At 49.0% G+C, this 22,774-nt stretch overlaps 1 protein-coding gene across 2 annotated transcripts in view; it reads left to right on the top strand.

The window, feature by feature from the left end:
- PPP2R3B (protein phosphatase 2 regulatory subunit B''beta) overlaps positions 1–22,774 on the top strand; it is an 877,473-nt gene that overhangs the window by 380,307 nt on the left and 474,392 nt on the right. For both annotated transcript variants that reach the window (XM_069636634.1, XM_069636635.1), the window contains exon 5: positions 21,867–21,941. In XM_069636634.1, coding sequence (XP_069492735.1) covers positions 21,867–21,941 — 75 coding nt within the window. The remainder of the gene's footprint in view (positions 1–21,866; positions 21,942–22,774) is intronic.

The following is a 22,774-nucleotide window of genomic DNA, read 5'->3' as shown; positions in this document are numbered from 1 at the left end:
AATTTATTATAACACGAGCATCATACACTGTAAATTCATTACAAAAATCTCTGTTCTCTGAGCTTTGTCAGGCTCGTTCTTATCCAGATTGTTGTCTCGCATTCATGTTAAAGGAACTATGTGCAAACGCGCTACCGTTTCGGCCCACTCACTCCATGTGGGTCATGTGACTCGCTATCAGCCACTCCGCCCCTCCCGTCTAATCTCTATGGTCTGGCAAACTCTAAGTTCCGCCATGGTGGACAGGCTAACGGCATGATGCATTCACGGGGACTGTGTAAATACATTGAAGTAGTGATCATAGATATAATATATTTACCAATTTTGAACGGTCTGATTGGTCAGTAAAGATCGCGCTGTCTGCACCCTCTCCTTGGTTTTGAACAACATTTTGTTGCGAGATACCTGCACTAATGTGCAAAATATAAATCATACTGGGCTACATGGAATCAAATTAAAATTCCGATCCATGTACCCAATCGCTCCCAGATGACGCAAGTTCTATACACAAACAGAGAATATCAGTTTTGTCCCGAACTGTCTTCATAAACTTCATTGATGAAAATCCATCCATCGGTTTCGGCTGTAGGCGTGAGCAAAGTTTTTTCACATTATGTCTATGGAATTTTGGGACCTCCCCCCCCTACAGCTTTGTCCCCCATGACGAAACCTCACCAAACTTGGCGAAAGAATTCAGCATGGGCTATTTACTGTTATTTCAAAGTTTGGTGAGGATTCGTCCACGGGGAGCGAAGTTATAAACCGGCCATTAAGTGCTCTTCCTATGGGTTGAGCAACTTAACCATAACTACATGGCTGCTACTGATTCGGAATTGCTGATTTCTTGTTTCAAGCCAGTTGAGTAGCACTCTCCATAATGGTTCCTCATAATAAATCTGGACACGCGTTGTCAAAAAAAAAAATGTCTTCCTTTATTTGTATGATTCAGGGAAAAACACAACAAGCAAAAAGTAAAAGACCATCAAAGTATGGTACTCCCAAGGTGCAGTAAAAAGTTTACTGAGGCGTTTACGCGTTTCGCAGCTCACTGCCCGCTTGTTCACAACAGACTGCCTTGTCACTGAATGTTCATTAGTACCCGGTGAGGGCGCAATCAGAATGAAAGAGCCATTCTGATTGGCCCTCACCGAGTCATTACCAGGCCGGGAATCCCTCTGTTAGGATTCCACGGCCTTTGTCCCCGGTGGGGGGCGTGGCAACCCCTCAGCCAATGAGGATGCTCGAAGCGGGGCCATCTCCGCTCTGAGCCTCCCCACGGCTGAGAGGCTGCCTTCACCCCCCGCAGGGGACTCAGGTAAGGCTTTTTTCCCTCCCTCCCTCCCTCCCTCCCTCCGTCCCTCCCTCCTCACACCTACCTTCCCTCCCCACCCCACTTACCTTCTATCCCTTGTCCCCGGTGGGGACGATGGCAGCCTCCTTCCGTGTGGAGACTTCTATCATTCCCCCGCCGGGGACCCAGGTACGTTTCCCCCCCCACCTCCTAACACTAACATTCACCCTGAAGTGTTAGAGTGCATATTTTATTACAAAGGCATAGCTTCTTGTCAGTATCGCTGCATGCTCTTTGGGATATCCTGCTTAAAAAGGGATCGACCGGTTTCAATGACTTCCTAATTTATAATCTTCTTCAGGACCAGTTAGTTATATTCTGTCTTGCGTGAGATCAGCGTTTCAGGTGGATATGGGGATCCATCACCCCATCTACCTTATAACACAGACCGGGTAGTTAAAGTCTGCATGCTTTTTTTGGGCTATCCAGTCTCCCACTGCTCATCAATGATCTGGACAATCCCCGTTTGGGTCATGGGGTTCTGTTTCTCTTGATGAATGCCTAGCCTGCAGGGTGTACGGAACACTGTGATTCGCGCTCCGTTTGGCCAAACAAAAGAACAGATTCTCCAAGGACTTTGTACTAATGTGGACATTTGTATCTGAACCCTAAAATTATTAGTGGTCTATAGCCAATATCATCAAGAGACCACTTTAGGGCTGGACAATTGAGCACATCTAGCCATACGAAGTATTTGGCCTCAATGGAAGAGGCTTTTTATGATTTTCTTACTGATTGTAATTTGTTGTATATGTGTTTGCCTTTTAAATCAAGCAAGTGGTCTACAACTTAAGGTCCACACACTTCTTCGAAGGTCGAATAAAGACAGAGGGGTTTATGGCCCATGGAAAATAGTTCCTCACAGAAATGTGGCCCTAGTGCTTGAGACATTGCTTTGCCTTCACCAAGAGGTTTTTACTACTTCTATCAATGGAGAATCAGGGACAGTATCTTCCCTCATTCCCCACCGGATAGGCGGTACACCACCTCTCCCCTAGGGACAGATACCCTACACTAGGTGAGGGTAGTCTGCATTTAGGATCTCTTGAGGTAATACATTAATTGTAAACTAGCAAGTTATCCCAGGTTTATACAGTGGGCCCCAATATGACCCACACCAGCATTTGATCCATTTTATCTGCAAATAATTATCTTACTTTGTTAAACAACATATTCAACCATTTGTTGCATGCTGCACAATTGAGTCATTGCTTTACCTATGCATAAATGCATTATCAGAAAGTATATAAAGTGCATGGTGCAATAGCAGCAAATAAAGCTGAAGTAAAGCGCATAATGCGTCTAAAGTGTGTACAGCGCATTAACATCCAATACTATGTGACTACAGACCAAACGGGGCATATCCATTTGTCAGTTAACCATACTAGCTGTATACCTTAGCTGTCTTTAAGTGCATCTATCTTACATATCTGATTTGGCTGTCTGTAAAGTGCAAGGTGCTATAGCAGCATATGAAGCTGGTATAAATGCATAATGCGTCTGTAGAGTGTATAATGCATAGCAACATCTAAAATCCTATATAAAGTGCATAGTGCAATAGCAGCTCACTAGGTCTTTGAGGCCAACTCTGTTGTTGCATATTCAACAGATTCTGCGGAAAATGCCTAGAGCATTAATCATTGGAGCATCTATAAAGTGCATAATGCAGCATACAGAATTGGTATAAAGTACAAAGTGCAAAAACCTCAAGTACCATGCTGCTACAGAACAAATAGGATGTATTCATTAACCCGTGTACCTTCCTATATCTGTACCCTTACTGTCTTTAAAGTGCATAAATGATAGCTGCACCAATGAAAATGTAAAGTGCATAGTGCAGTAGCAGCCGTCCCTTTCGTTACATATTCAACAGATTGTGCATACAATGCCTAATATGTTGGTCGCCATTGAAAACATACAATTCCATTATCCACATCCTTAATTATTATGGATTGTATGCTGTACTCATACAGGTATTTAACTATGATGACTATTGAGAAATTTAGTCCAATCCTCCATTTTAACACCAAGCTGTTCGTAACACTGAAAACTTGTCCAATTCACATCATTGGCTAAAGTGCACAAGAAACAACCACCAATTCACAAGATTAAAAACCAGATTAAAAACAAAACAATTAAAATCCAATGAGTAATTGCACATAGATCTAATGACCGTAAAATGGATAACGAGAAGATCCAAAATCCAACTCTCAAATGGGAAAATTGGAGGACCTAGGAGGTAATGGTCAACCCAACAAAAAAAGCCAGAGGAAGTCTCATTTCATTGACCCAGGAAGGTATAAAGCTCTTTGTCGATATTATGGCCATTTGGCTGTTTGCTCTCAAAATCCAAAATACAACAGGTCTCTTTTTGCCGCAGCAGACATTCTCTATCTCCTTCCCTGGGACCAATTACAATTTGATGGACCCCAAAGAAGCTGAAACTTGCCATGTCATTATTATGGCATTCGGCAAAATGTTTAGCCATGGGGTCGTTTGCATCGCTGTGCAGAATGGCTCATACATGTTGTTGGATTTGGATTTTCAGTTTGCTCTTCGTGCTGCCTATGTACCATTTGTGGCAGGCACATCTAAGGGCATATACCACATACTCTGTTTTGCATGTAATTTTCTTCTGTTTGGGAATAGTATGCCCTGTAATGGGATGTTTGAATGTTCCGCAGTTCTTAGCATATTTGCAAATGTTGCATCTTGTGCATTTAAAAAAAAAACTTCTGTTGGTTTGTGAGCCAGCTTGTTTGTGTATTGTCATGATCTTTAGTTCTAAAATTCTGCACCAGTTTGTCCTTGAGAGATATTTTTCCTCTGAAACTTATCTATGGATTGTTCTTTAAACTTTTAGACAGATCAGAATCTGCCGATCGGATATTCCAGTGTCTTTGTAAGATTCGTTTGACCATTGGTGCTTGGCTGTCGAATGTTAAAATGAGACGTACTTTCTTTCTCTACATCCATTTTTTCTTTCTTGCGGGATCCTGACAGTAGGCTTTGTCTGTCAAGTTGTCTTGCTTTAATGTAAGCCCTTTTGATTACTTTTTTCGGATACATCTGTAGCGGCAGTGTAGTTACGGTTAAGTTGCTAAACCCATAGGGAGACTGCTTTTTTTCCGGCAGCTTATAAGTTCTCTCCCCCTGGAGGAATACTCACCAAACATTGCAAAAAAAGTATATGGCCCACTCTGGTGAGATTTCGTGCAGGGGTGGAAAGTTATATGGGGGGGACCCACATTTTTTTTTTCCATAGACTGAATGGGCAAACACTTTGCGCACGGCTACAGCCCGAACGGCTGGATGGATTTTCACCAAATTTGCGGCAGGAGCGGCAGTTTGGTTCCGAAAGCATGCTTTTGTGCGTTTGGTGGAAATCCGACCAGTACTTTTGTTGCAAAGAACTGAAATTTACGTCTCAAAAAATGTGCGATATCTGGCACCACTCCGCGGACTCATTTCCCTGTCCCCTCCGCGGACAGAAGTCTCATTAATTTGGAGTACACCGGGATGTCGGCGAACTTTGGATGCGGCCCGTGGTTGGCTGGAGGGAAGCATGGTGTGCGTCAACATTTTTGGGAAATGCTACCGTGCTGAGAACAGTGTGGCGGCGAAAGGGACTGAGAAATATAATGTAAGGCATATGGTGGTGGGAAGAAGGAATGGAAAGGGCTGCGGAGAGAGAAGTGGTTCATCTGAGATGTGATTATTGGTGGATGATGACGGTGGTGTGCCTGCAGTATCCGTGCGTACCACGCCATTTCGCCGGTCCCTGCACAGGTGACTACCATGTGTGCTGAATGCAGACAGCCTTCGTTACGGCACTATAGCTCGTGCCACGACCTCTTACCCTGTTGACTGGTGGCAGCTGATTTGAAGAAGGGGAGTGCATTGGAAAACCTATATTGCGCCATGTGGTGGTTGGAAGAAGGGATGGAATGGGTGCGGGAGTGAGAAGTGATTCATCCGAGATATGTCAATCGGTGGACAAAGACGTTGTTATGCTTGCAGTATTCGTCCGTACAGGGCCAATCCGCGGGTCTCCGCACAGGCCACTACCATGTGTGCTGAATGCAGGCAGGCTTCGGTACGGCAGGACAGCTGGTGCGGAGACCTCTTTCTGTGGCTACTGGTGGGAGCTCAATTGCAGAAGGGGAGTGCATTGCACATGACATGCACATTGTAAGATAGTGTGTACTCCGGTGTGTTGTATGTGGTAAGCCTGTAGCCCATTCGATGCACGGTTGGAGGCCTTGCACCGACAACTATGTGCCGTGGGTGCAATTAGGTTTGACATTATTGCCTTCTGTGTGTGGTTCATCAGCATTGCATACATTGTTGCAGCCATGGGTGTGGTGCTTGTTAGAACATCCTACAGTGTTTACTCCATGGCTGCAGCTAATGGAGTGAACAGTTCTGCAGTGTGTGCACTCAGTGCAGTGTTGGAATACTGTCAGTATAGAAGCAGGTAGGGTTGAAGTGCATCTTCTATGTGCATGGATACTGCAGTGTGTGAAGTGGGTGCAATACTCAGTGTGTGCAGAGAAGTGGATAGGGGTGAACTGCATATTTCATAGGATTGTGTAGTGTCCATTGTGCGCAGTACTGAATACTGTACTGCACTATGAGGTACTGCTTTTGTGTACTGCATAGAGTACGCCATGTGGTGGTTGGAAGACTGGATGGAAAGGGTGGCGGAGTGAGAAGTGGTTAATCTGAGACGTTGTTGTGCCTGCAGTATCAAATTCGCGGGTCTCTGCACAGGCGACTACCATGTGTGCTGAATGCAGGCAGGCTGCATTACGGCACAATAGCTGGTGCGGAGACCTCGTTCCATGGTGACTGGTGGGAACTCAATTGCAGAAGGGGAGTGCATTGCACATGACTTGCACATTTTAAGCTAGCATGTTCTCCAATGTGTTGCATGTGGTAATCCCGTAGCCCATTCGATGCATGGATGGAGGCCTTGCACCGACAACTATGTGCCGTGGGTGCAATTAGGTTTGACATTGTTGCCTTCTGTGTGTGGTTCATCAGCATTGCATACATTGTTGCAGCCATGGGTGTGGTGCTTGTTAGAACATCCTACAGGGTTGAAGTGCATCTTCTGTGTGCATGGATACTCCAGTGTGTCAAGTGGGTGCAATACTCAAATAGAGTGTGCAGAGAAGTGGATAGGGGTGAACTGCATATTTCATAGGATTGTGTAGTGTCCATTGCGCGAAGTGCTGACGATACTGCACTATGAAGTATTGCTTTTTTTGGAGACACTGGGTGTTTATAGTGTATAGCAGGTGGGATGTTCATATGTATCGCTACGTGTAGTTCGTGGGTGGGCGGCGCAACCTAATTAACGTGCTTTCGCATATGGTGCACAGTGGCGGTGTCACCAGGACACAGAGGAACAGATACACATGCGTGTACTTGCACAACAAGCAAACGTCCGCTCCCACACGTAATTATAAGTGGTGCACAACATGCGGACATGCGGGTTGTGCTGGCGTCGTATGGATGCCTCCATTGTCATTGCGGATAGGCCGGGCAGGTGCCGTGTCTGTAGGACACCTATCTTTCGCTTAATAGCGGTCATTCCTACAAGGACTATTCGCCACTGAGTCATAACGGCATTTAAAAAAAAATAACAATACCACATATGCACTCAGCAACAATTTCAATATCATAGTTTACTTGCAAACATTCATCGACACCACTAGGAAAGGGAAGGGGTAGCAGAAGTGGTTACTTATTATGGGGAATTGGGGATTTGCACAGGTTGGTCATGAGGGGAGGAAGGGTTTGAGGTATCACTGTATCGTCTCCCATCACACAGATTTTGATGAGATGGCGGGCTGTGACATGGGGAACGGGTTCACGTGCAGGTCTGCCAGTGCTGTTTCATTTTGTCCATAATATACCATTGGACGCAATCTTTTAAGGTGGCACAATTGCTCTCCAATTCTTCCATTTTTTTCTTCCAGACCGTCCATTTTGCTATTTACAGAGTTTCTTTACTATCCTATGCCCGTATGCTGTTGTGGAAGGGTGGCGCTTGTGCTGCCTTGCTTTCCTTTCCAATAAGTTCTCTAATAGAAAAGAACATTTGTTAGTTGTACATGAAGCAACGTATACTACATAAATTACGTTTCACACTACTGTGAGTACCAATAGGGTTAGTATCGTAATTCATTGCATCAGGAGGAACATTTTCTTCCAGCCACTGCAAGGTGCTTGCCATTGCTACGTACAAAAAAAAAAATCTGCTTCTGTACTATTGTTTCTGATGTCGGCCTAAGCATAGCACGTGAATCTTAAGCCGATACAAGCACCAGAAATACGATTACGGTGAGTAATCTATTCCATACTGCACCACCTTTGCAATTATCGGACAACCTATATTGTGCTTGTTAGGTTGCATTGATGTTCTGGTCTTAGTACTTTGCCGTCCTTACTTTGGCCGTTTGTTCTTTGTTCCCATGCACAGTAGCAGTGAGGTAAGATTGTTGAAGGGAGAGGTCACTTCTGTTGTTGTATTCCGTTGTTGAATTCCGTTACGGTGTAGTCCCTATGGCTTTGTGCTGTTTGCTTCATAAGTACACAGTTTGCAGCCCTACTCTTTCTTACCTTGCAATTTATGTACATGCCACTGCTTGCATATGCTCCTCGTGTTTGCTGAATGGTACCACTATGTAAGAGCCCCTGCCTTTCTGAGCAGGTTGTATGCCACCCGATGTCTGCGACCAGACGCATACTCCGAGACTGCTGTGCGCATTAACATGGTGCCCACAGGGTGAGTATGTTGTACAATACATCATGCTAAAAACCCATGCAATTCACTGAAAAAACATTGCTGAAGGAACATTATGCTTAAGGTGCACTTGTAAAAACCTATGAAATTCACTGACAAAAAAACTTTAAGGGACGTTATGGGTAAATTGCACTACTAAAAAGCTATGAAGTTCACTGACAAAAAACGTTGTTAAAGGAACGATATGTTTCAGTTGCCCTAAGAAAAACCTATCCAATTCAGTGCAACAAGTACTTGACATGGAACATTAGACTTAGTTCGCACTAATAACCTTTCTCCAGCATGGGGTCTGGCATGGATTCACATGCTCATGAATATTCCCCGTCGTCAGGCTGGGAATCCTCGGTAAAGAACAAATCAGTATCAGTTTCGTTTCTGATCTGTCTTTCTTAGTAGTAACCAATCACTGATATCTGGGTCATACTGCCCCCAGCCAATGACTGCCCTCTCCCTAAGCCCCGCCTCTGGCAGCCATCCTCAGATTTTTACCGCACGCTCAAGTGTTGGGAGTCCTCGTGTTTAGCTCTCGAGTTTTTTATTGCATTTTCACGTTTTTTCAGGAGAATTTCTCATTTTTTCGGTTTAATCGAGCCTCAAGCTCCACCGTTTCTACTTCCGATAACGGGGACCCGTTTCGGAATTCTTCTACGCCCCTCAAGGGTGAAGTTTTCGTCGAGTTTATACTTCTTGGAGGATTCCGGAAGATCTGCGGCCTACCTCAACTCGACGCCCGGATCCAAGCTGTTCAGGAACTGCCCTGAATGCGGATTATATAACGTTTTCAAGGAGGACAAGCATTCGCAATGTCTTTACTGCCTCCATGGGGACAAGCCGCACGTGGAGAAGGACTGTGCGTTCTGCAAGAACCTTTTGGAACGGACCAAACAAGATCGTCATTCTCGCCTCGCCACCTGGCTGGAGAAGGGCACAGCAGGTGAGAAGGCGAAGAAGAAGTCTGAGCGGGCTTCTAAGTCCTTTGAGGGTGCCCCGGCGACGGGGGCCCAACAGAAGGCCAAGCACCGCGAGTCCGCGGGCTCTGGGAGCGGCGAAAGGTCGGGCTCTTCGGTTGCCAAGCAGGGAGCTACTTTCCCGGCACGTTCGACCACGAGCCAGCGCTCTGGTTCGGGGGAGAGGAAGTCCGAGAACCCGGGTAGGCCGTTGCAGCGGACCCGGTCGATCTCGAAGGGGGAGCGAGGCGCTGACCCTCCCCCCAAAGCGAAGGCCCAGGACGCACCTAAGGTGGTGATGGCTTTGATCCACCCGGCTAAGGCCTCTACCGAAGTGGCCGCTGCGACCCTGGTGGAGCCGGCTGAGACTACGCCAATGGAAACGGCCTCTGGGCCCAGAGTATCCCTGCCGCCGCGGAGGGAATCCTCTTTCCAGCCCATCGCTAAGACCCCCGTGAAAGCCCTGGCTGAAAATGAGGGGGGGGGGCGATGGCCATTACAGACTCGGAATCAGCCTCTGAGAAGGAACTGGTGGAGACCGAGAAGGGCCTCAACGAAAGGTCCATAGGCCTCAAAGAGAGGTTCATAAACCTCACCGAGAGGTTCGAGAAGGTTCGATCCCAGGGGACGGTCCCTGCTGACGTGATCGAAGATAGCAATGACGACGAACAGGGCGCAGTGGAGCGGCCATCCCGTCCGTCGCAGCCATTGCCCGAGCCCCAGGATAGCTTGGCGGCCATTTTGTTAGCAATCCAATCCTTATGTACCGAGATAAGGACGAGATTACCACGCAGCCCTTCGTGCCTGCGAGACCGGTGGACCCCTCATCCCCCTCGCCGAACCCTAGCGAGGATACGGCAACAGGTACGGACGATGATGGCGGTGATGACACAGTGGACATCCCGTCGTCACCCCCCTACCCCCCGCGGGCGTCATCAGCCGACGAGGTTGGCTCTTTCCACGCCATGATAACCAGGGCATCCAAGCTCTTCCAGCTCTGCCCTGAAGAACAGAAAAAGAGGGGTTTCTGTACCAACGGCAAGAGGCTAAGAGGAAGACTGTCCTCGCGGTGCCTTTACTCGACGACATCTGGGACGAGGGGCTTGCTGTCCTCAAGAACCCTGCCACGACACCCGCCAAGATGGACAGGTACGAGAAGAAGTACCGAGTCCCCGATGCCGCCCTCTTGTGCCTCAGGGCCCAGCCCACGCTGGACTCGGTCGTCTCGGCAACGGCTAAGAAGAAGGCAGCGGGAGCGGCGACTTCAACTTCCACTTCCCCGCTGGACAGCGAGGGCAAGAAGTTGGACTCTATGGGACGACGAGTCATCTCGTCGGCTGCAACGACGATTAAGGCGGCCAATGCCTTAGCGATCGTGGCCCGCTACGACAGGGAGCTCTGGTTCAAGATATCTCCCCTGCTAGATTTCCTGCCTGATGACCAAAGGGCAGAGGCACTAGAAATTCTGCAGGAGGGCGAGGTGGCGTCGGATCATGCCATAACGGTGGCAACGGACATTGCCGATACCGGATTTCGCCAACTGGGCAACAGAGTTTGCCTCCGACGATGAGGATGGCTCAAGGCGACAGACTTTCGCCAGGACGTCCAGACCAGAGTGTTGGACATGCCGTTCGACGGCAACAACCTTTTTGGTAAGGCGGTGGATGAGTCTCTACAGGCCATCAATACCGACTCGGAGACGGCCCGGGCCCTTGGGGTGCTTCGTCAGCGACGGACCTTTCGGAGCCCCAGAGGCAGACAGGGTGCCTCCAAAGGATCCAGCGGTGGCTCCTCCACTTACCGCCAGGCGGCCCGCTCCTCTTCCCAGGAGGCCTACAGAGGTCGCAGCAAGCAAGGGAGTTCCCGCCGTCATCGCCAAGGCGGCAATGCCGCTTCCAAGCAAGACTGACCCAGTCGGGTTGTCGGGCCCCCACCGAAGCACCCCGGTGGGAGGCCGGCTGACGAAGTTCGTCAGAGTGTGGGAGTCCATCTCCACTGATCGTTGGGTGTTGGGCACCCTGGCCAATGGGCACTCGCTGGAATTCCTAAAGAAGTGCCCTCGCATTCCTCCCGTGGCCAGGAAGGAGAATCGCGTCCCTCAACTGCTGTTGGAAGTAAAGGCGATGCTCAAGAAAGGTGCCATCGAGCTCGTCCCCAGGAGGCTCCGGGGCTCCGGCGTGTACTCAAGGTACTTCCTCGTCAGAAAGAAGACAGGCGGTTGGCGCCCCATCCTGTACCTGCGTCGGTTAAACAAATACATCAAGGCGCAGAAATTCAGGATGGTCACCCTCCAGCACGTGCTGGGACAGCTGGAGGAAGGCGACTTCCTATCGTCGTTGGACTTGGAGGATGCTTTACTTCCACATCCCCATTCTAAAAAGGCACAGGAAGTTCCTCAGGTTCGTGGTTCAGGGATGCCACTACCAATTCAGAGCCCTACCGTTCGGATTAAAGTCCGCACCCAGGGTTTTGACCAAGTGCCTGGCACCAGTGGTGGCATGGCTGCGCCTGCAGGGGATCCACGTCTACCCCTACCTGGATGACTGGCTAATCCGGGCAAGGTCAAGGGAACTCGCCGTCGATCATACGGCGAGGACCGTCCAGTTGCTTACGGAGCTGGGGTTCGCCATCAACTATCCCAAATCCCACCTGGTTCCATCGCAAATAGCACTGTTTTTGGGAGCGAAGCTCGATACAGTGGAGCAATTGGTCTCCCCTTCAGAGGAGAGGATCAAGACCATCCTGGGCAAGGTGCCGCGCCTGTTAGCCACGGACGTGGCCAGGGTGAGGTCCATCAAGTCCCTTCTCGGGGTGATGTCCTCATGCATCTACCTTGTGCCCCTTTGCAGACTTCGGATGCGTCCGCTACAGGAGTTCCTCGACGCCTGCTGGTTTCAGGCAAGGGGCTGCTTCGAGGACAGGATCCCTCCCGACGAGGAGTTCCGTCGGGCGATCCTATGGTGGGGCACCCGGGCTCACCTCACTACAGGCACAGACTTTCAAACCCCGGCGTTTCAGAAGACTGTGACTACGGATGCCTCTCTGGAGGGTTGGGGGCGCCCACACCAGAGATCTCCAAGGCAAGAGGCCTTTGGCTCCCGGAGGAGAGGTCTTGTCACATCAACATCTTGGAGCTCTGAGCAGTGTACTGGGCGCTCAAGTTGTTCCTCCCGTCCCTCAAGGACAAAGTGGTGAGGATCTTCACCGACAACACCACCACAATGTTCTACATACGGAAGCAGGGGGGCACCAGATCCCCAACCCTATCCAAGGAGGCCCAGGATCTGTGGCACTGGGCCGTCGCCCAGGGGATGTTTCTGGTTTCCTTCCACCTGGCAGGAATAAAAAACACCATCGCCGTCTCACTCTGCAGGGAGCTGCGCTCGTGCCACGAGTGGCAACTGTGCCAGGATCAAGTGGATCGACTCTTCCAATGATGGGGCAAACCCCGGATCGACCTGTTCGCGACGGTGACAAACTCCATGTGCCAGAGGTTCGCCAGCAGGTTCCCACAGCCGAGGAGCATGGCCGATGCTTTCTTGTTCCCCTGGGACGGCCTGTTTCTATACGCGTTCCCTCCATTGCCGTTGCTGCTTCGCCTCATCAACCAGCTCAAGAAGTCCAGGTGCAGGATGATCCTCGTCGCACCGGCGTGGCCAAGGCAGATCTGGTTCCCGGACCTTCTGGACTTGTCAACGTCCCCGTCAGTCGGGCTGTCGGCGGACGCGGATCTTCTCTCCAGAGAAGGAGGCGCCATTCTCCATCACGACCCGCAGTCGCTGAACTTGCAGGCCTGGCTCCTGCAGCACTAGAGTTTGGAGGGTACGATATCCCGGCTGATTGCAGAGAGGTTCTTGCAAAGGCCAGGGCGTCCTCAACCCTCAAATGTTACGGTCATAAATGGAAGAGGTTCTCTGTCTGGTGCCGTGCACAGAAGATTAACCCTCTGCGAATTACGGCCCCTCAAGTGCTGCCGTACCTGCTGTCGCTGGCCATGGCTGGACTGGCTCACGCCTCCTTAAAAATACATCTGGCTGCCATCTCCCGATATACCAGGACGACGGGACGGGCGTCCTTGTGGTCTCATCGCCTGGTGAAGGAATTTATGAAGGGACTATTCCGTTCATTCCCGCCAGTGAAGGCTCCTTCCCCGGTGTGGGAGCTTAATGTGGTGCTGACCAGGCTCATGGGAGCCCCATTCGAGCCTATGCATTCGGCGACTTTGAAGTTCCTGTCATGGAAGACAGCGTTCCTCCTGGCCATCACCTCTGCACGACGAGTGGGAGAGATTCAGGCCCTATCTTGCAAGCCTCCATACTTGACTTTTCATGACACGAGGGTGGTGCTGAGGACGCACCCCTCCTTCATGCCCAAGGTGCCAGCGGACTTCCACCTCAACGAGCCCTTGGTGTTACCAGTTTTCTTTCCATCGCCTTCAACGCCGGCCGAGAGGACTTTGCACTCGCTGGATGTAGCTAGAGCACTGAAGTTCTACGTGGACCGCATGAAGAGTTTTCGGAAGACATCACAACCGTTTGTGAACTTTGGGTCTGTGAATCAAGGCAAGGCTCTCTCGAAGACTTCCATTTCCAGATGGCTCTCCGGCTGTATCATGCATTGTCACCGGTTGGCAAACTGACCGCTGCCCGGCCGTCCGTGAGCCCATTCGACCAGAGCGATCGCTGCTACCACGGCGTTCCTGTCTGGTGTGCCCCTGCCGGACATCTGCAGGGCTGCTACGTGGAGGTCGACGCACACCTTCACAAGATTCTACTGCATCGATCGGGACTCCAGGGAGGAGTCCAGGGTCGGCCAAGCAGTGCTGGGCAACCTGTTCGCTTAAGGTGAGCCTGGTGAGGAGGTAAGAGATGCTTAATGTTGAGTTGTTGTATTGCTTAATGTTGAGCCTTGTGCCACCTCCCGTGGTTGTGCATGTGTATACTGCTATGTATTCTTTTATTCATGAGCATGTGAATCCATGCCAGACCCCATGCTGGAGAAGGAACAAGTTACTTACCTGTAACTGTTGTTCTCCAGCATGGGTCTGGCATGGATTCACATGCAAAGCCTCCCACCTACCCCTCTGCGGCTCTTCACTTGGTCATACTGCCACTTGCCCTGCTACCAAATCTGAGGATGGCTGCCAGAGGCGGGGCTTAGGGAGAGGGCAGTCATTGGCTGGGGGCAGTATGACCCAGAGATCAGTGATTGGTTACTACTAAGAAAGTCAGATCAGAAACGAAACTGATACTGATTTTTTTCTTTACCGAGGATTCACAGCCTAACAATGGGGAATATTCATGAGCATGTGAATCCATGCCAGACCCATGCTTGAGAACAACAGTTACAGATAAGTAACTTGTTCCATCCATGTTATGCTTACAAGTAAAACCAAAAAAATTTGCCAGTTATGGTAACCTAAGCAACCATAACTCGCCCCACCACTGTGCACTGCTAAGGCTAACACCCATGAAATCAAAAATGACATCACAAATGTCATTGATGACATCACTGATCACATCACATGTCTTGCTCCCTTTTTGTTTTGTTGTTCACTGACATCTAGGCCAGGAAAGCCTTACCATACCTGTATCCTTTAGTCATGTGTGTTAATGGTCATTTCTTAATCATTATTTAAAGCTGGAATTTAATATCTTTTGTAGCGTTTCTTTTTTTAAATTACTGGAGTAGCTGAAAAGCAGCATACAAAGTCCCCAGAAGAGATTACCTAGGTCTTTGAAAATAGAAGATTTGTCAATTGAATTTGCCTCTATGGTTCCCTAATTAATATTTATGTAATTCATGCCAAAAGTGAGAGCCAACTATTCCAAGAACAAACCAGTATGGAGACCACCAGGTGGAGTGGAAGAAGATGGCCGCCTGAGAGTGGAGCTCTGCGCTTGGCCTGGCAATTAAGTTTTTAAACGGCCTGACGAGCAGGGGAAGGAAGCCCAGAAGGTGCTTGGAGCACTGGGGTGTTGGGTACTCCACTCCAGGACTCGGATCTGAGGAAGAGGAGGTGCCCCGAAACAGCATGCAACCCCAGGCACCCAAGCAGTGATGTGCAGCCCCCTCACAGACGGATAAACAGAGGGGAAGGCCCGCGACTGAAGTGACAACATAGCCCCCTTGCCGGTGAGGAGCGTGGGGGGCTGGAACAACGACGGCGAGAATGTAGTGAGGGCCCGGAGGTTTGGAATGCCCTCCCCTGCTACGTTGCAGCTGTAGTCAGGTGCCAGTAACTGCGTCCGAACGTGACCTCAGCCCAGTAAAGATTCCTCAATTCGGTGCAGCCTGGTGGTGGGGAGCCTGAGGAGAGGGCCAGATTCTCCTGGAAGGCCTGGGAGGTGGAGGACACCCCTGAGAGCTGGTGTCTTGGGCACTGGCATGGCAGTGGCAGAGAGTGGTGGACCCCAGCTTGGATCCAGAAAACGCATGGCCCGGCTGGGGCCCATTGGAGGTGAGGTGTAGCCCGCTCGGGATGCAGCGCCTAGAAAAGACTGTGCTGAGTAGGCCTTACACCAAGGGGAGCAGGAAAAGGGCACACAGCTTAGACATTGGAGTGAGGTGGAAACAGGTACTGTGTTGTTCTCGTCTGAGGAAGGCAGTATGGCGGGGAAGCTGAAGCAGGACGGGAGCTGGAGGAGGACGGGAGCTGGAGGCCCTGGGCAGCATTCATCAGGATATCCATGCAGTGCTGGCAGAGCTGCAGGCATTTCGAGCAGAGGTCCAGGGCTCAATGGGGGTCCTCGCAGACCGGGTTACAAAAGTAGAATACTGGGTGGAAGCCCTGGAGCACACATCGTGCTGCAGGCATAGTGGATGTGGAGGTGGAAATGAGGCTTAAAGAGTTTGAATGTAAGGACAGGGAGGTGTGGTGCAAGATGGATGACATGAAGAACAGGGAAAGGAGAAATAACTTGGGCATTTGGGGCTTCCCTGGTAAGGACACGTAAACACGACAGGATTTAGTGAAATCTTTGTTGTTGTTATTTTGCAATCTATTGGAGGCCTCATCTGAGGGGGAAATTAGATTTAGCAGGGCCCATAGGGGTGCAGGGTCTGGTGAAGGACCGCGCTCAGTGGTGGTAACATGCCACTACTACAGTGACAAGGAAGAAATCCTCCAAAGGGCACAAGAGCTGAGCACAATAGAATGGGAAGGAGCACAGGTGAGGATTTTTCAATACCTTTCGGTGTACACCCTTGATCAACGTCGTAAGTGTAGGCCCCCTGACGAGATGGCTCCAGGAAAAGGGTGTGAAGTATCTTGGTTTCCCATTGCCCTGGTGCTTGAGCTCAAGGGAGAGAACTAGGTCCTGCAACAGGGAGAGGAAGCTGACAATCTCCTCAAGGAACTGCAGAATGAGGAGGCACAGCCAGAAAGGGAACGCCAGCGCCAGCTGAAAGAACGTTTCAAGAACGTGTTTGCCCAACCCAAGGATAGAAGGAGAGATGGGAGCTAAAGATGGGCAAGAAGAAAGTCTAGGGTGTGGCAGTTGTCGCTGCAGAAGTGAAGGGGGATAAAATAACTCTGTGGCTGTACACTGAGTAATGATGTTTTTCGGGAAAGTGGAGGCAAGGCGGACTGCTAGACTCCACGTACCCTGGTGACCTGGATAAATCCAGGTATCTCTAACTATATGCCCTGAGTGTTTACTGTTTGGTTTTGGGGTTGATGTTTTGGGTTTGGGAGGGAGAACAGGATGGGGGGGTTTGGGAGACAGGAGAGAGGGGGTCTGGCACACACTGGGGTGGGGCAGCCGAGGTCCCTGATGAGGTGAAGGTTCCTGGCGTGGGGACGTTTCCCTGAGAAGGGGTATGGTTGAGCTAAAGGTTGCAACCCTTCACCTTAAAGGGCTCAACTCCCTGAACAAGCGGTTGTTGACATATAATATGCTCCGGATCCTCAAGTTGTCTGTTCTGTTCTTGCAGGAAATTCACTTTGAAGTTTAAACAGAGGATGAACAGCCTTGGTGGAAGGGGGTGGTGAGTAGGGGTTGGTGGGTCTAATGTTTTGGACCTCTAACAAGGATCACAAAAAGGAGGGAGCGGGAATTGTTTTGGCAAGATCCTTCCACATGAAACGGGTCCAGGTCAAGAGGGAATTTGGGGGAAGAATTCTGGCACTCAAGAGCCAGTTGGACAGAATTATGATCACGCTGGCCACGGTGTACGCACCTAATCACTTCTGGGTGGATGTTTGGAGGGTGTCTTTCCCTCTGGCGGGAGGCTACATCTTTTTTTCATCTCCCCACTCTACCTATACCAATAGTTAGACTTCCTTTTGGTTCCAAGGGAGCAGCGGAATTACATTTGCGCCCCCAAGGTAGAGACGGTCACATGACCAGATCATGAGATGGTTACAGCGACATGGCTGATTGAGGCAAAAAGACCTGTCACCCCAGGGTGGTGGTGTAATGATGTTCTGCTTAGGAACCAGTCTTTAGAGAATTTTTTGGGAAGGAGATTTGCTCATTATTTGAGGTCAATGATAGAGGGGAGGTGCACCCCAACCTGGTGTGGGATGCAGCCAAAGCCACGATATGGGACTGCTGATAGCAGAAGGGGCGCAGAAGAAGCGGGAGAGAGGTGTAATTGAGAAGAGGCTACGAGAGGAAATACAGGGGGTCAGGGCACAGCTGAATGGGCGGTGGGGCAGGATAGGACAGGCCTGCTGCATGATGTCTGAGACAAGACAGGCCCTACATGCTACATTGACAGATAATGTAGTCAAGAAAATGAGGTATATTAAACAACGGTATTATGAGAAAACTTACCGGGTAGGAGTCACTACTTGCTAATAGGGTCCATGGTAGCAGAGGGAATAAGAGGGTTGAGAGGATTGGGGACAGATATGGGGGGCTGGTTGGACCACTGAGTGGATGCCTGGATACTTTGTATATTATTACAAAGCATTGTACAAGAAGGCTCCAGAACTGGATGACCAGGCTGTTAGGACATATCTGGATGGCCTGGCAATTCCAAAGTGCACCCTAGAGGAAAGCGCCGTCTTAGAGACCGACGTCACGGCCGAGGAGGTAGTGGCAGCCATAGGGAGATTGAACGCCGGGAAAGCCCCTGGGGAAGATGGGTATACCGCTGATTTTTATAAACAATTCCAGGAACTGTTAGCAGGGCCGCTGGCTAGGGTCTTCAACACTATTAGTGATATTGGGGAGGTGCCCCCCTCCTTTCTGGAGGCATGAATAGTGGTGATACCAAAACGGAAGAACCCTACACAATGCCAGGCATACAGACCCATATCGCTCCTTAATGTGGACGCTAAGCTTTTCTACGGGTTTTGGCTAGCCAATTGGAGAGGGTCTCCTGAGGCTGGTCCAACCCTGATCAGACCAGGCTCATTAGGAATAGGCAAAGGGCAGACAACTTCTGTAAAAACCCTCCATGTGCTGCATTCACCCACGGTCAAAGAGCAAGGGGCTTTGATATGGTCTCTCGATGCCGAAAAGGCTTTTGACCGTGTTAATTGGTCATTCCTGAGAGGAGTTCTGGAATTGGTGGGAATGGGAAAGAAATGGGAGCGCTGTGTATCGGCCCTTTACTTGAGGCCTGGGGCAAAAGTGGTAATGAATGGGGAGGAGTCATAGTCTTTTGGATTAGGAAGAGGAATGAGGCAGGGTTGGCCCCTGTCATCCCTCCTGAACGCCTTCGTAATGGAACCATGGATGATTGACATTAGGGTGGACATCCAAATCTGGAGGGTTCAGGGGCAGGGGTGGAGTATAAGATCAGCCTGTTTGCGGATTACACTCTTATATATAACTCAACCCCAGGTGTCTCTTCTGAAATTATTGGACCGGTACGGACAACTATGAGGGTTTAAAGCGAATCTTGGCAAGTCAGTGGCTCACCCGGTGGGACCTGCGAGGAATGGGACTGAGGAGTACATGAAGGGACTGGTTTTCAGCATCCGGGGGAAGGGTTCTGTTATCTGGGGTGGAGATTCCGAGGGATCTTGGTGATCTGTTTAGTAAAAACTACCCCTCCACCCTCCCCTACACCGCTCCTTTGGGGAAAAGTGAAAGTGGACCTAGACCGCTGGACCAGGCTCAATTTATCATGGATGACCAGACTGAATTGTATTCAAATGGTGATCCTCCCCAAGTTTCTATGCCTGTTTCAGATGCTCCCAGTGGTGGTTTCCCTCGCTTTTTTGGAGATGGTTAAATGAAGGCTGCTGAAGTTCCTATGGGCCGGGAATAGGCCTAGAATAGCATACAGGGTTCTCACACTTTCAAAAGACGAGGGGTGAGTAGGGCTTCCAGACTTAGAGGCTTATTATAAAGCGGCCCAGTTACGCATGTTGATAGACCTCGTGGAGCAGGAATCCGAGAAGCAATGGGTGGCAATGGATAATTCGATCTTGAGCCCGGTCACCCTGGGAGAATGGCTTTGGGTACCCCAGAAGGAGATCCTGTGTAGGGTCTTGCAGTACCCACAGTTGGAAGTGTTGTGGAGGATCTGGAAAGAAGGGGGTAACATGCGATGGCTTATGACTTGGCCCTCCCCCAAAGCTGTATCTGGGGCCCCCCTCCTTTAAGGAATTTGATAGCAGATCCCTTGCAGTTCCAGGAATAGTATGAGGCGGGCGTCAGTAGAGCAGGGCAGATGTGGGAGGAGGGGACATGCTACAGAAACACTGGAGGAGTGCCTCAATATTGGTCAACTCTCCCCTTTCCTCTATTTGCAGCTGAAGGAGGCGCTCAATGAGTCACGATGGGGGAACAATCTGTGGCGTGATCTTACCACCTTTCAGTTGTCACTTTTGGGGAACACAGACACAAAAGGCTGCATAGCCAGCCTGTATTAAGGGACTGTTACGGGCAGAGATCTTCCAAGGTTCGAAGGCTAGGGAGCGGTGGGCCAAGGACTTGCAGCAGGAAATACCGGATGATCTTTGGCTCACTATGTGCAGAAGGGTCACACAATCCACAGCCTCTTTGCAATATAGGATGCAGGCGATCAAGATTTTAAATCGCTGGCACAGCCCCCACCCCACCCCACCCACCCTCTTAGCGATGATGTATCCGGGAGTGGACTACCGATGCTGGACGTGCCACCGCCCGGTGCAGACTACTACCATATGTCGTGCGGATGCACCCATATACAGATCTACTGGGTGGAGGCCCTCCCGTGGATTAAGGGGATTGATGGTATTTCACGAAGGCTGTTGCCATGGTGGCTTTGTTCGGGGTGTGGGAAGAGGATGGGAGGGAGACCCGGGAGACCACATGATTCGCACTCTACTGGTGGCTGTTAGGAGTTGTGTGGCATAATTTTGGAAGCAGGGTAGAAACCCCACTGAAAAGGAATGGCTACACAAAGTTAGGGGGATTTCCAAAATGGTATATATGATACATATTCTTAATGAGTCCCAGGTAAGGGTTGAAGGGATGTGGTTACCCTTTTTTGCTAAATATGGCAATTAAGGTGAGTGACGGATCGAACCAGTGATGGAATGGAGGGGGTGAGTAGCTGCCTCTGTTGTTTTATGGTATGTGTGCTGGAAGGGGATGCAGTGAGGGAGAGGGGTGGAGAAGGCGTACTGTGCTTGTGAGAGTGCTCTGTGAACAACGTTGTATTCTTTATGATGCTCTTCTCTATGTTGCAAAATGCTAATGCAAATTTGATTTAAAAAAAAAAGAACGAACGAGTACCAAACACCTGCTCTGTGGGATAATTCTGATTCATGAGTCTCCTATCCTATTTGATCTATCTGTGCCATACCCGAGGAGAAATATCCATTTGCACATCAGTCTGGTTCCACTCACAATGGCTATCCTAACCTTGAGTGCCAGCTGCATTCTAAAAAATGTGTTTTGCCTTATTGGGGTCTGCCTGTGGTGCAGTGTCTCTACGTAAAGAGCACAATGGGTGCATGTCTGGATCACACTTTGTACGTTTGCCAGAAGTGTGAGAGGTGCTGGACACTTCAGAGGAGAAGTGCCTCGCATTTCAGTGCCAGTCTATCCTTGTGGTAGGACTAGACTGATATGCAAATGGTAATTCTCCTCTGGTAAGATTGCAGTCCCTTCTCAGGGGGCACCGTCCCATAGAACCGGTCGTTTGGGCCTTGTTTTACGCCTCAAAGGGACTTACTTGCATATGGTTACTTGTTTTCAAATTGTTATTCAACCAGACTTCAGATACGATACAATTTCTGGCCATGGGTTAGGAGCATTTGTTTAAAGATCTCTATTAGTGGTAGTCTTTCATTATTTCTTTTATGCAATATGCACCAATTTTTTTTATCAATATCACCAAGTGTTTGTTTAGCAATAACTGCGCGTTTACAGTTTTGTGAATGGAAACGATCAACATTTTTTTCCTCGGTCTTTCTGCGGGCCTCCTTGAGCTGCCACCTAAAAGACACGAAGTAACGTTTTCTGAAGGATGTTAAAACTTCCAAGCATGCTTCCCTCATTGGCGGAGTAGTTCTGCTGGTTAAATCATATGTACGTGAATAAGTGGTATTTTTAACCTATTGCTTTTCTGCAGCGTTCCACTGCTTCCTTCAGATGTCCGTGCTTTGTAATGATTTAATATGAAATAAATGAAGGTTAATTGCGATCGCCGCAACTCTTTGAATGATACGCTATCACAATGAGCCGCAGTGGGAAAAGAAGGGATCTGGGCAATTGAAGGGTTTTGCCGTCAATGTACATGCTCACGCATTTAAAAAAAAAAATATTAATTCATGTCGATTTCATTTTTCATTGTCGTTGTTTAGGATTTGGTGAATAGCCATCCACATTTAACATTTTTAAAAGAAGCATCTGAATTTCACTCCCGCTACATTACTACGGTAAGAGCGTCCTTTTGTTGCTTCCATTTTCTGGTGGGGTACATTTGGAAATCGTGAAAATATAAAGCAGAGTGCTAGTGTTCTAAGAGTAGATGGCCCGACTTAAGTTGATAACCAAGACCATTTTTTCGGAATATGGAAAATGTAAGGGATGTGTTCAACGTGATTTCATGATGTACTTCATTTTTACTTCAGAGTTGAACATGTCTTTTTTCGTATACTTTAAAGCAGAAATTAGTAATACTCTTGGTTCTATTCATGAATTACTGTCAGGAACACCAATTTTACTGTAACATTCAGTCCTATACATTGAGAAACTGAACATCTTACTCATGTTTGTGTCTGAATTTTACAGTAGCACACCTACTGACCTTTGTGCGGTCTCTGTCGCTTACTGTGATTCGTGAATTCAGTTGTGCCAACAGTAGCCTATTTTTGTTTGGATTGTAAGCTTTGTATCTTGTACTGCACACTTGATTGGTCTAGTTCTCCCCCCCCCCCTTACATGCAATGGCTTATACATTTCATCCTGAATTACATATAAAATCATTGTACCCTCCGTTCACTCCCACACTTAAGAAATTTATGGCTGTACTGCTTGCCTAGTAATTGCTCTACTAAATGTTAAATGATGATAGTTATGCATTCCTGTTGCTGACTATCAGTGAATGAACACATTTGGTGTAAATCAAGTTATTCAATCAATAAAAGCATGTGCTCTGCTTTGTCCATCCTGTCTGGCCGGAGAGTTGTCCTGTTTGAACAAAATACACACTTGTTAAAATAATATGATGTCTCTACCTTGCCTGATAATGAAAAGTGAGACTACAAAG

Source organism: Ambystoma mexicanum, chromosome 7p (genome assembly GCF_040938575.1).
Source record: "Ambystoma mexicanum isolate Mex_15411 chromosome 7p, UKY_AmexF1_1, whole genome shotgun sequence".
In the NCBI taxonomy this organism is placed as follows: domain Eukaryota; kingdom Metazoa; phylum Chordata; class Amphibia; order Caudata; family Ambystomatidae; genus Ambystoma; species Ambystoma mexicanum.
The sequence above is the reverse complement of the archived record's forward strand: the minus strand, read 5'-3'. Positions and strand labels throughout refer to the sequence as shown.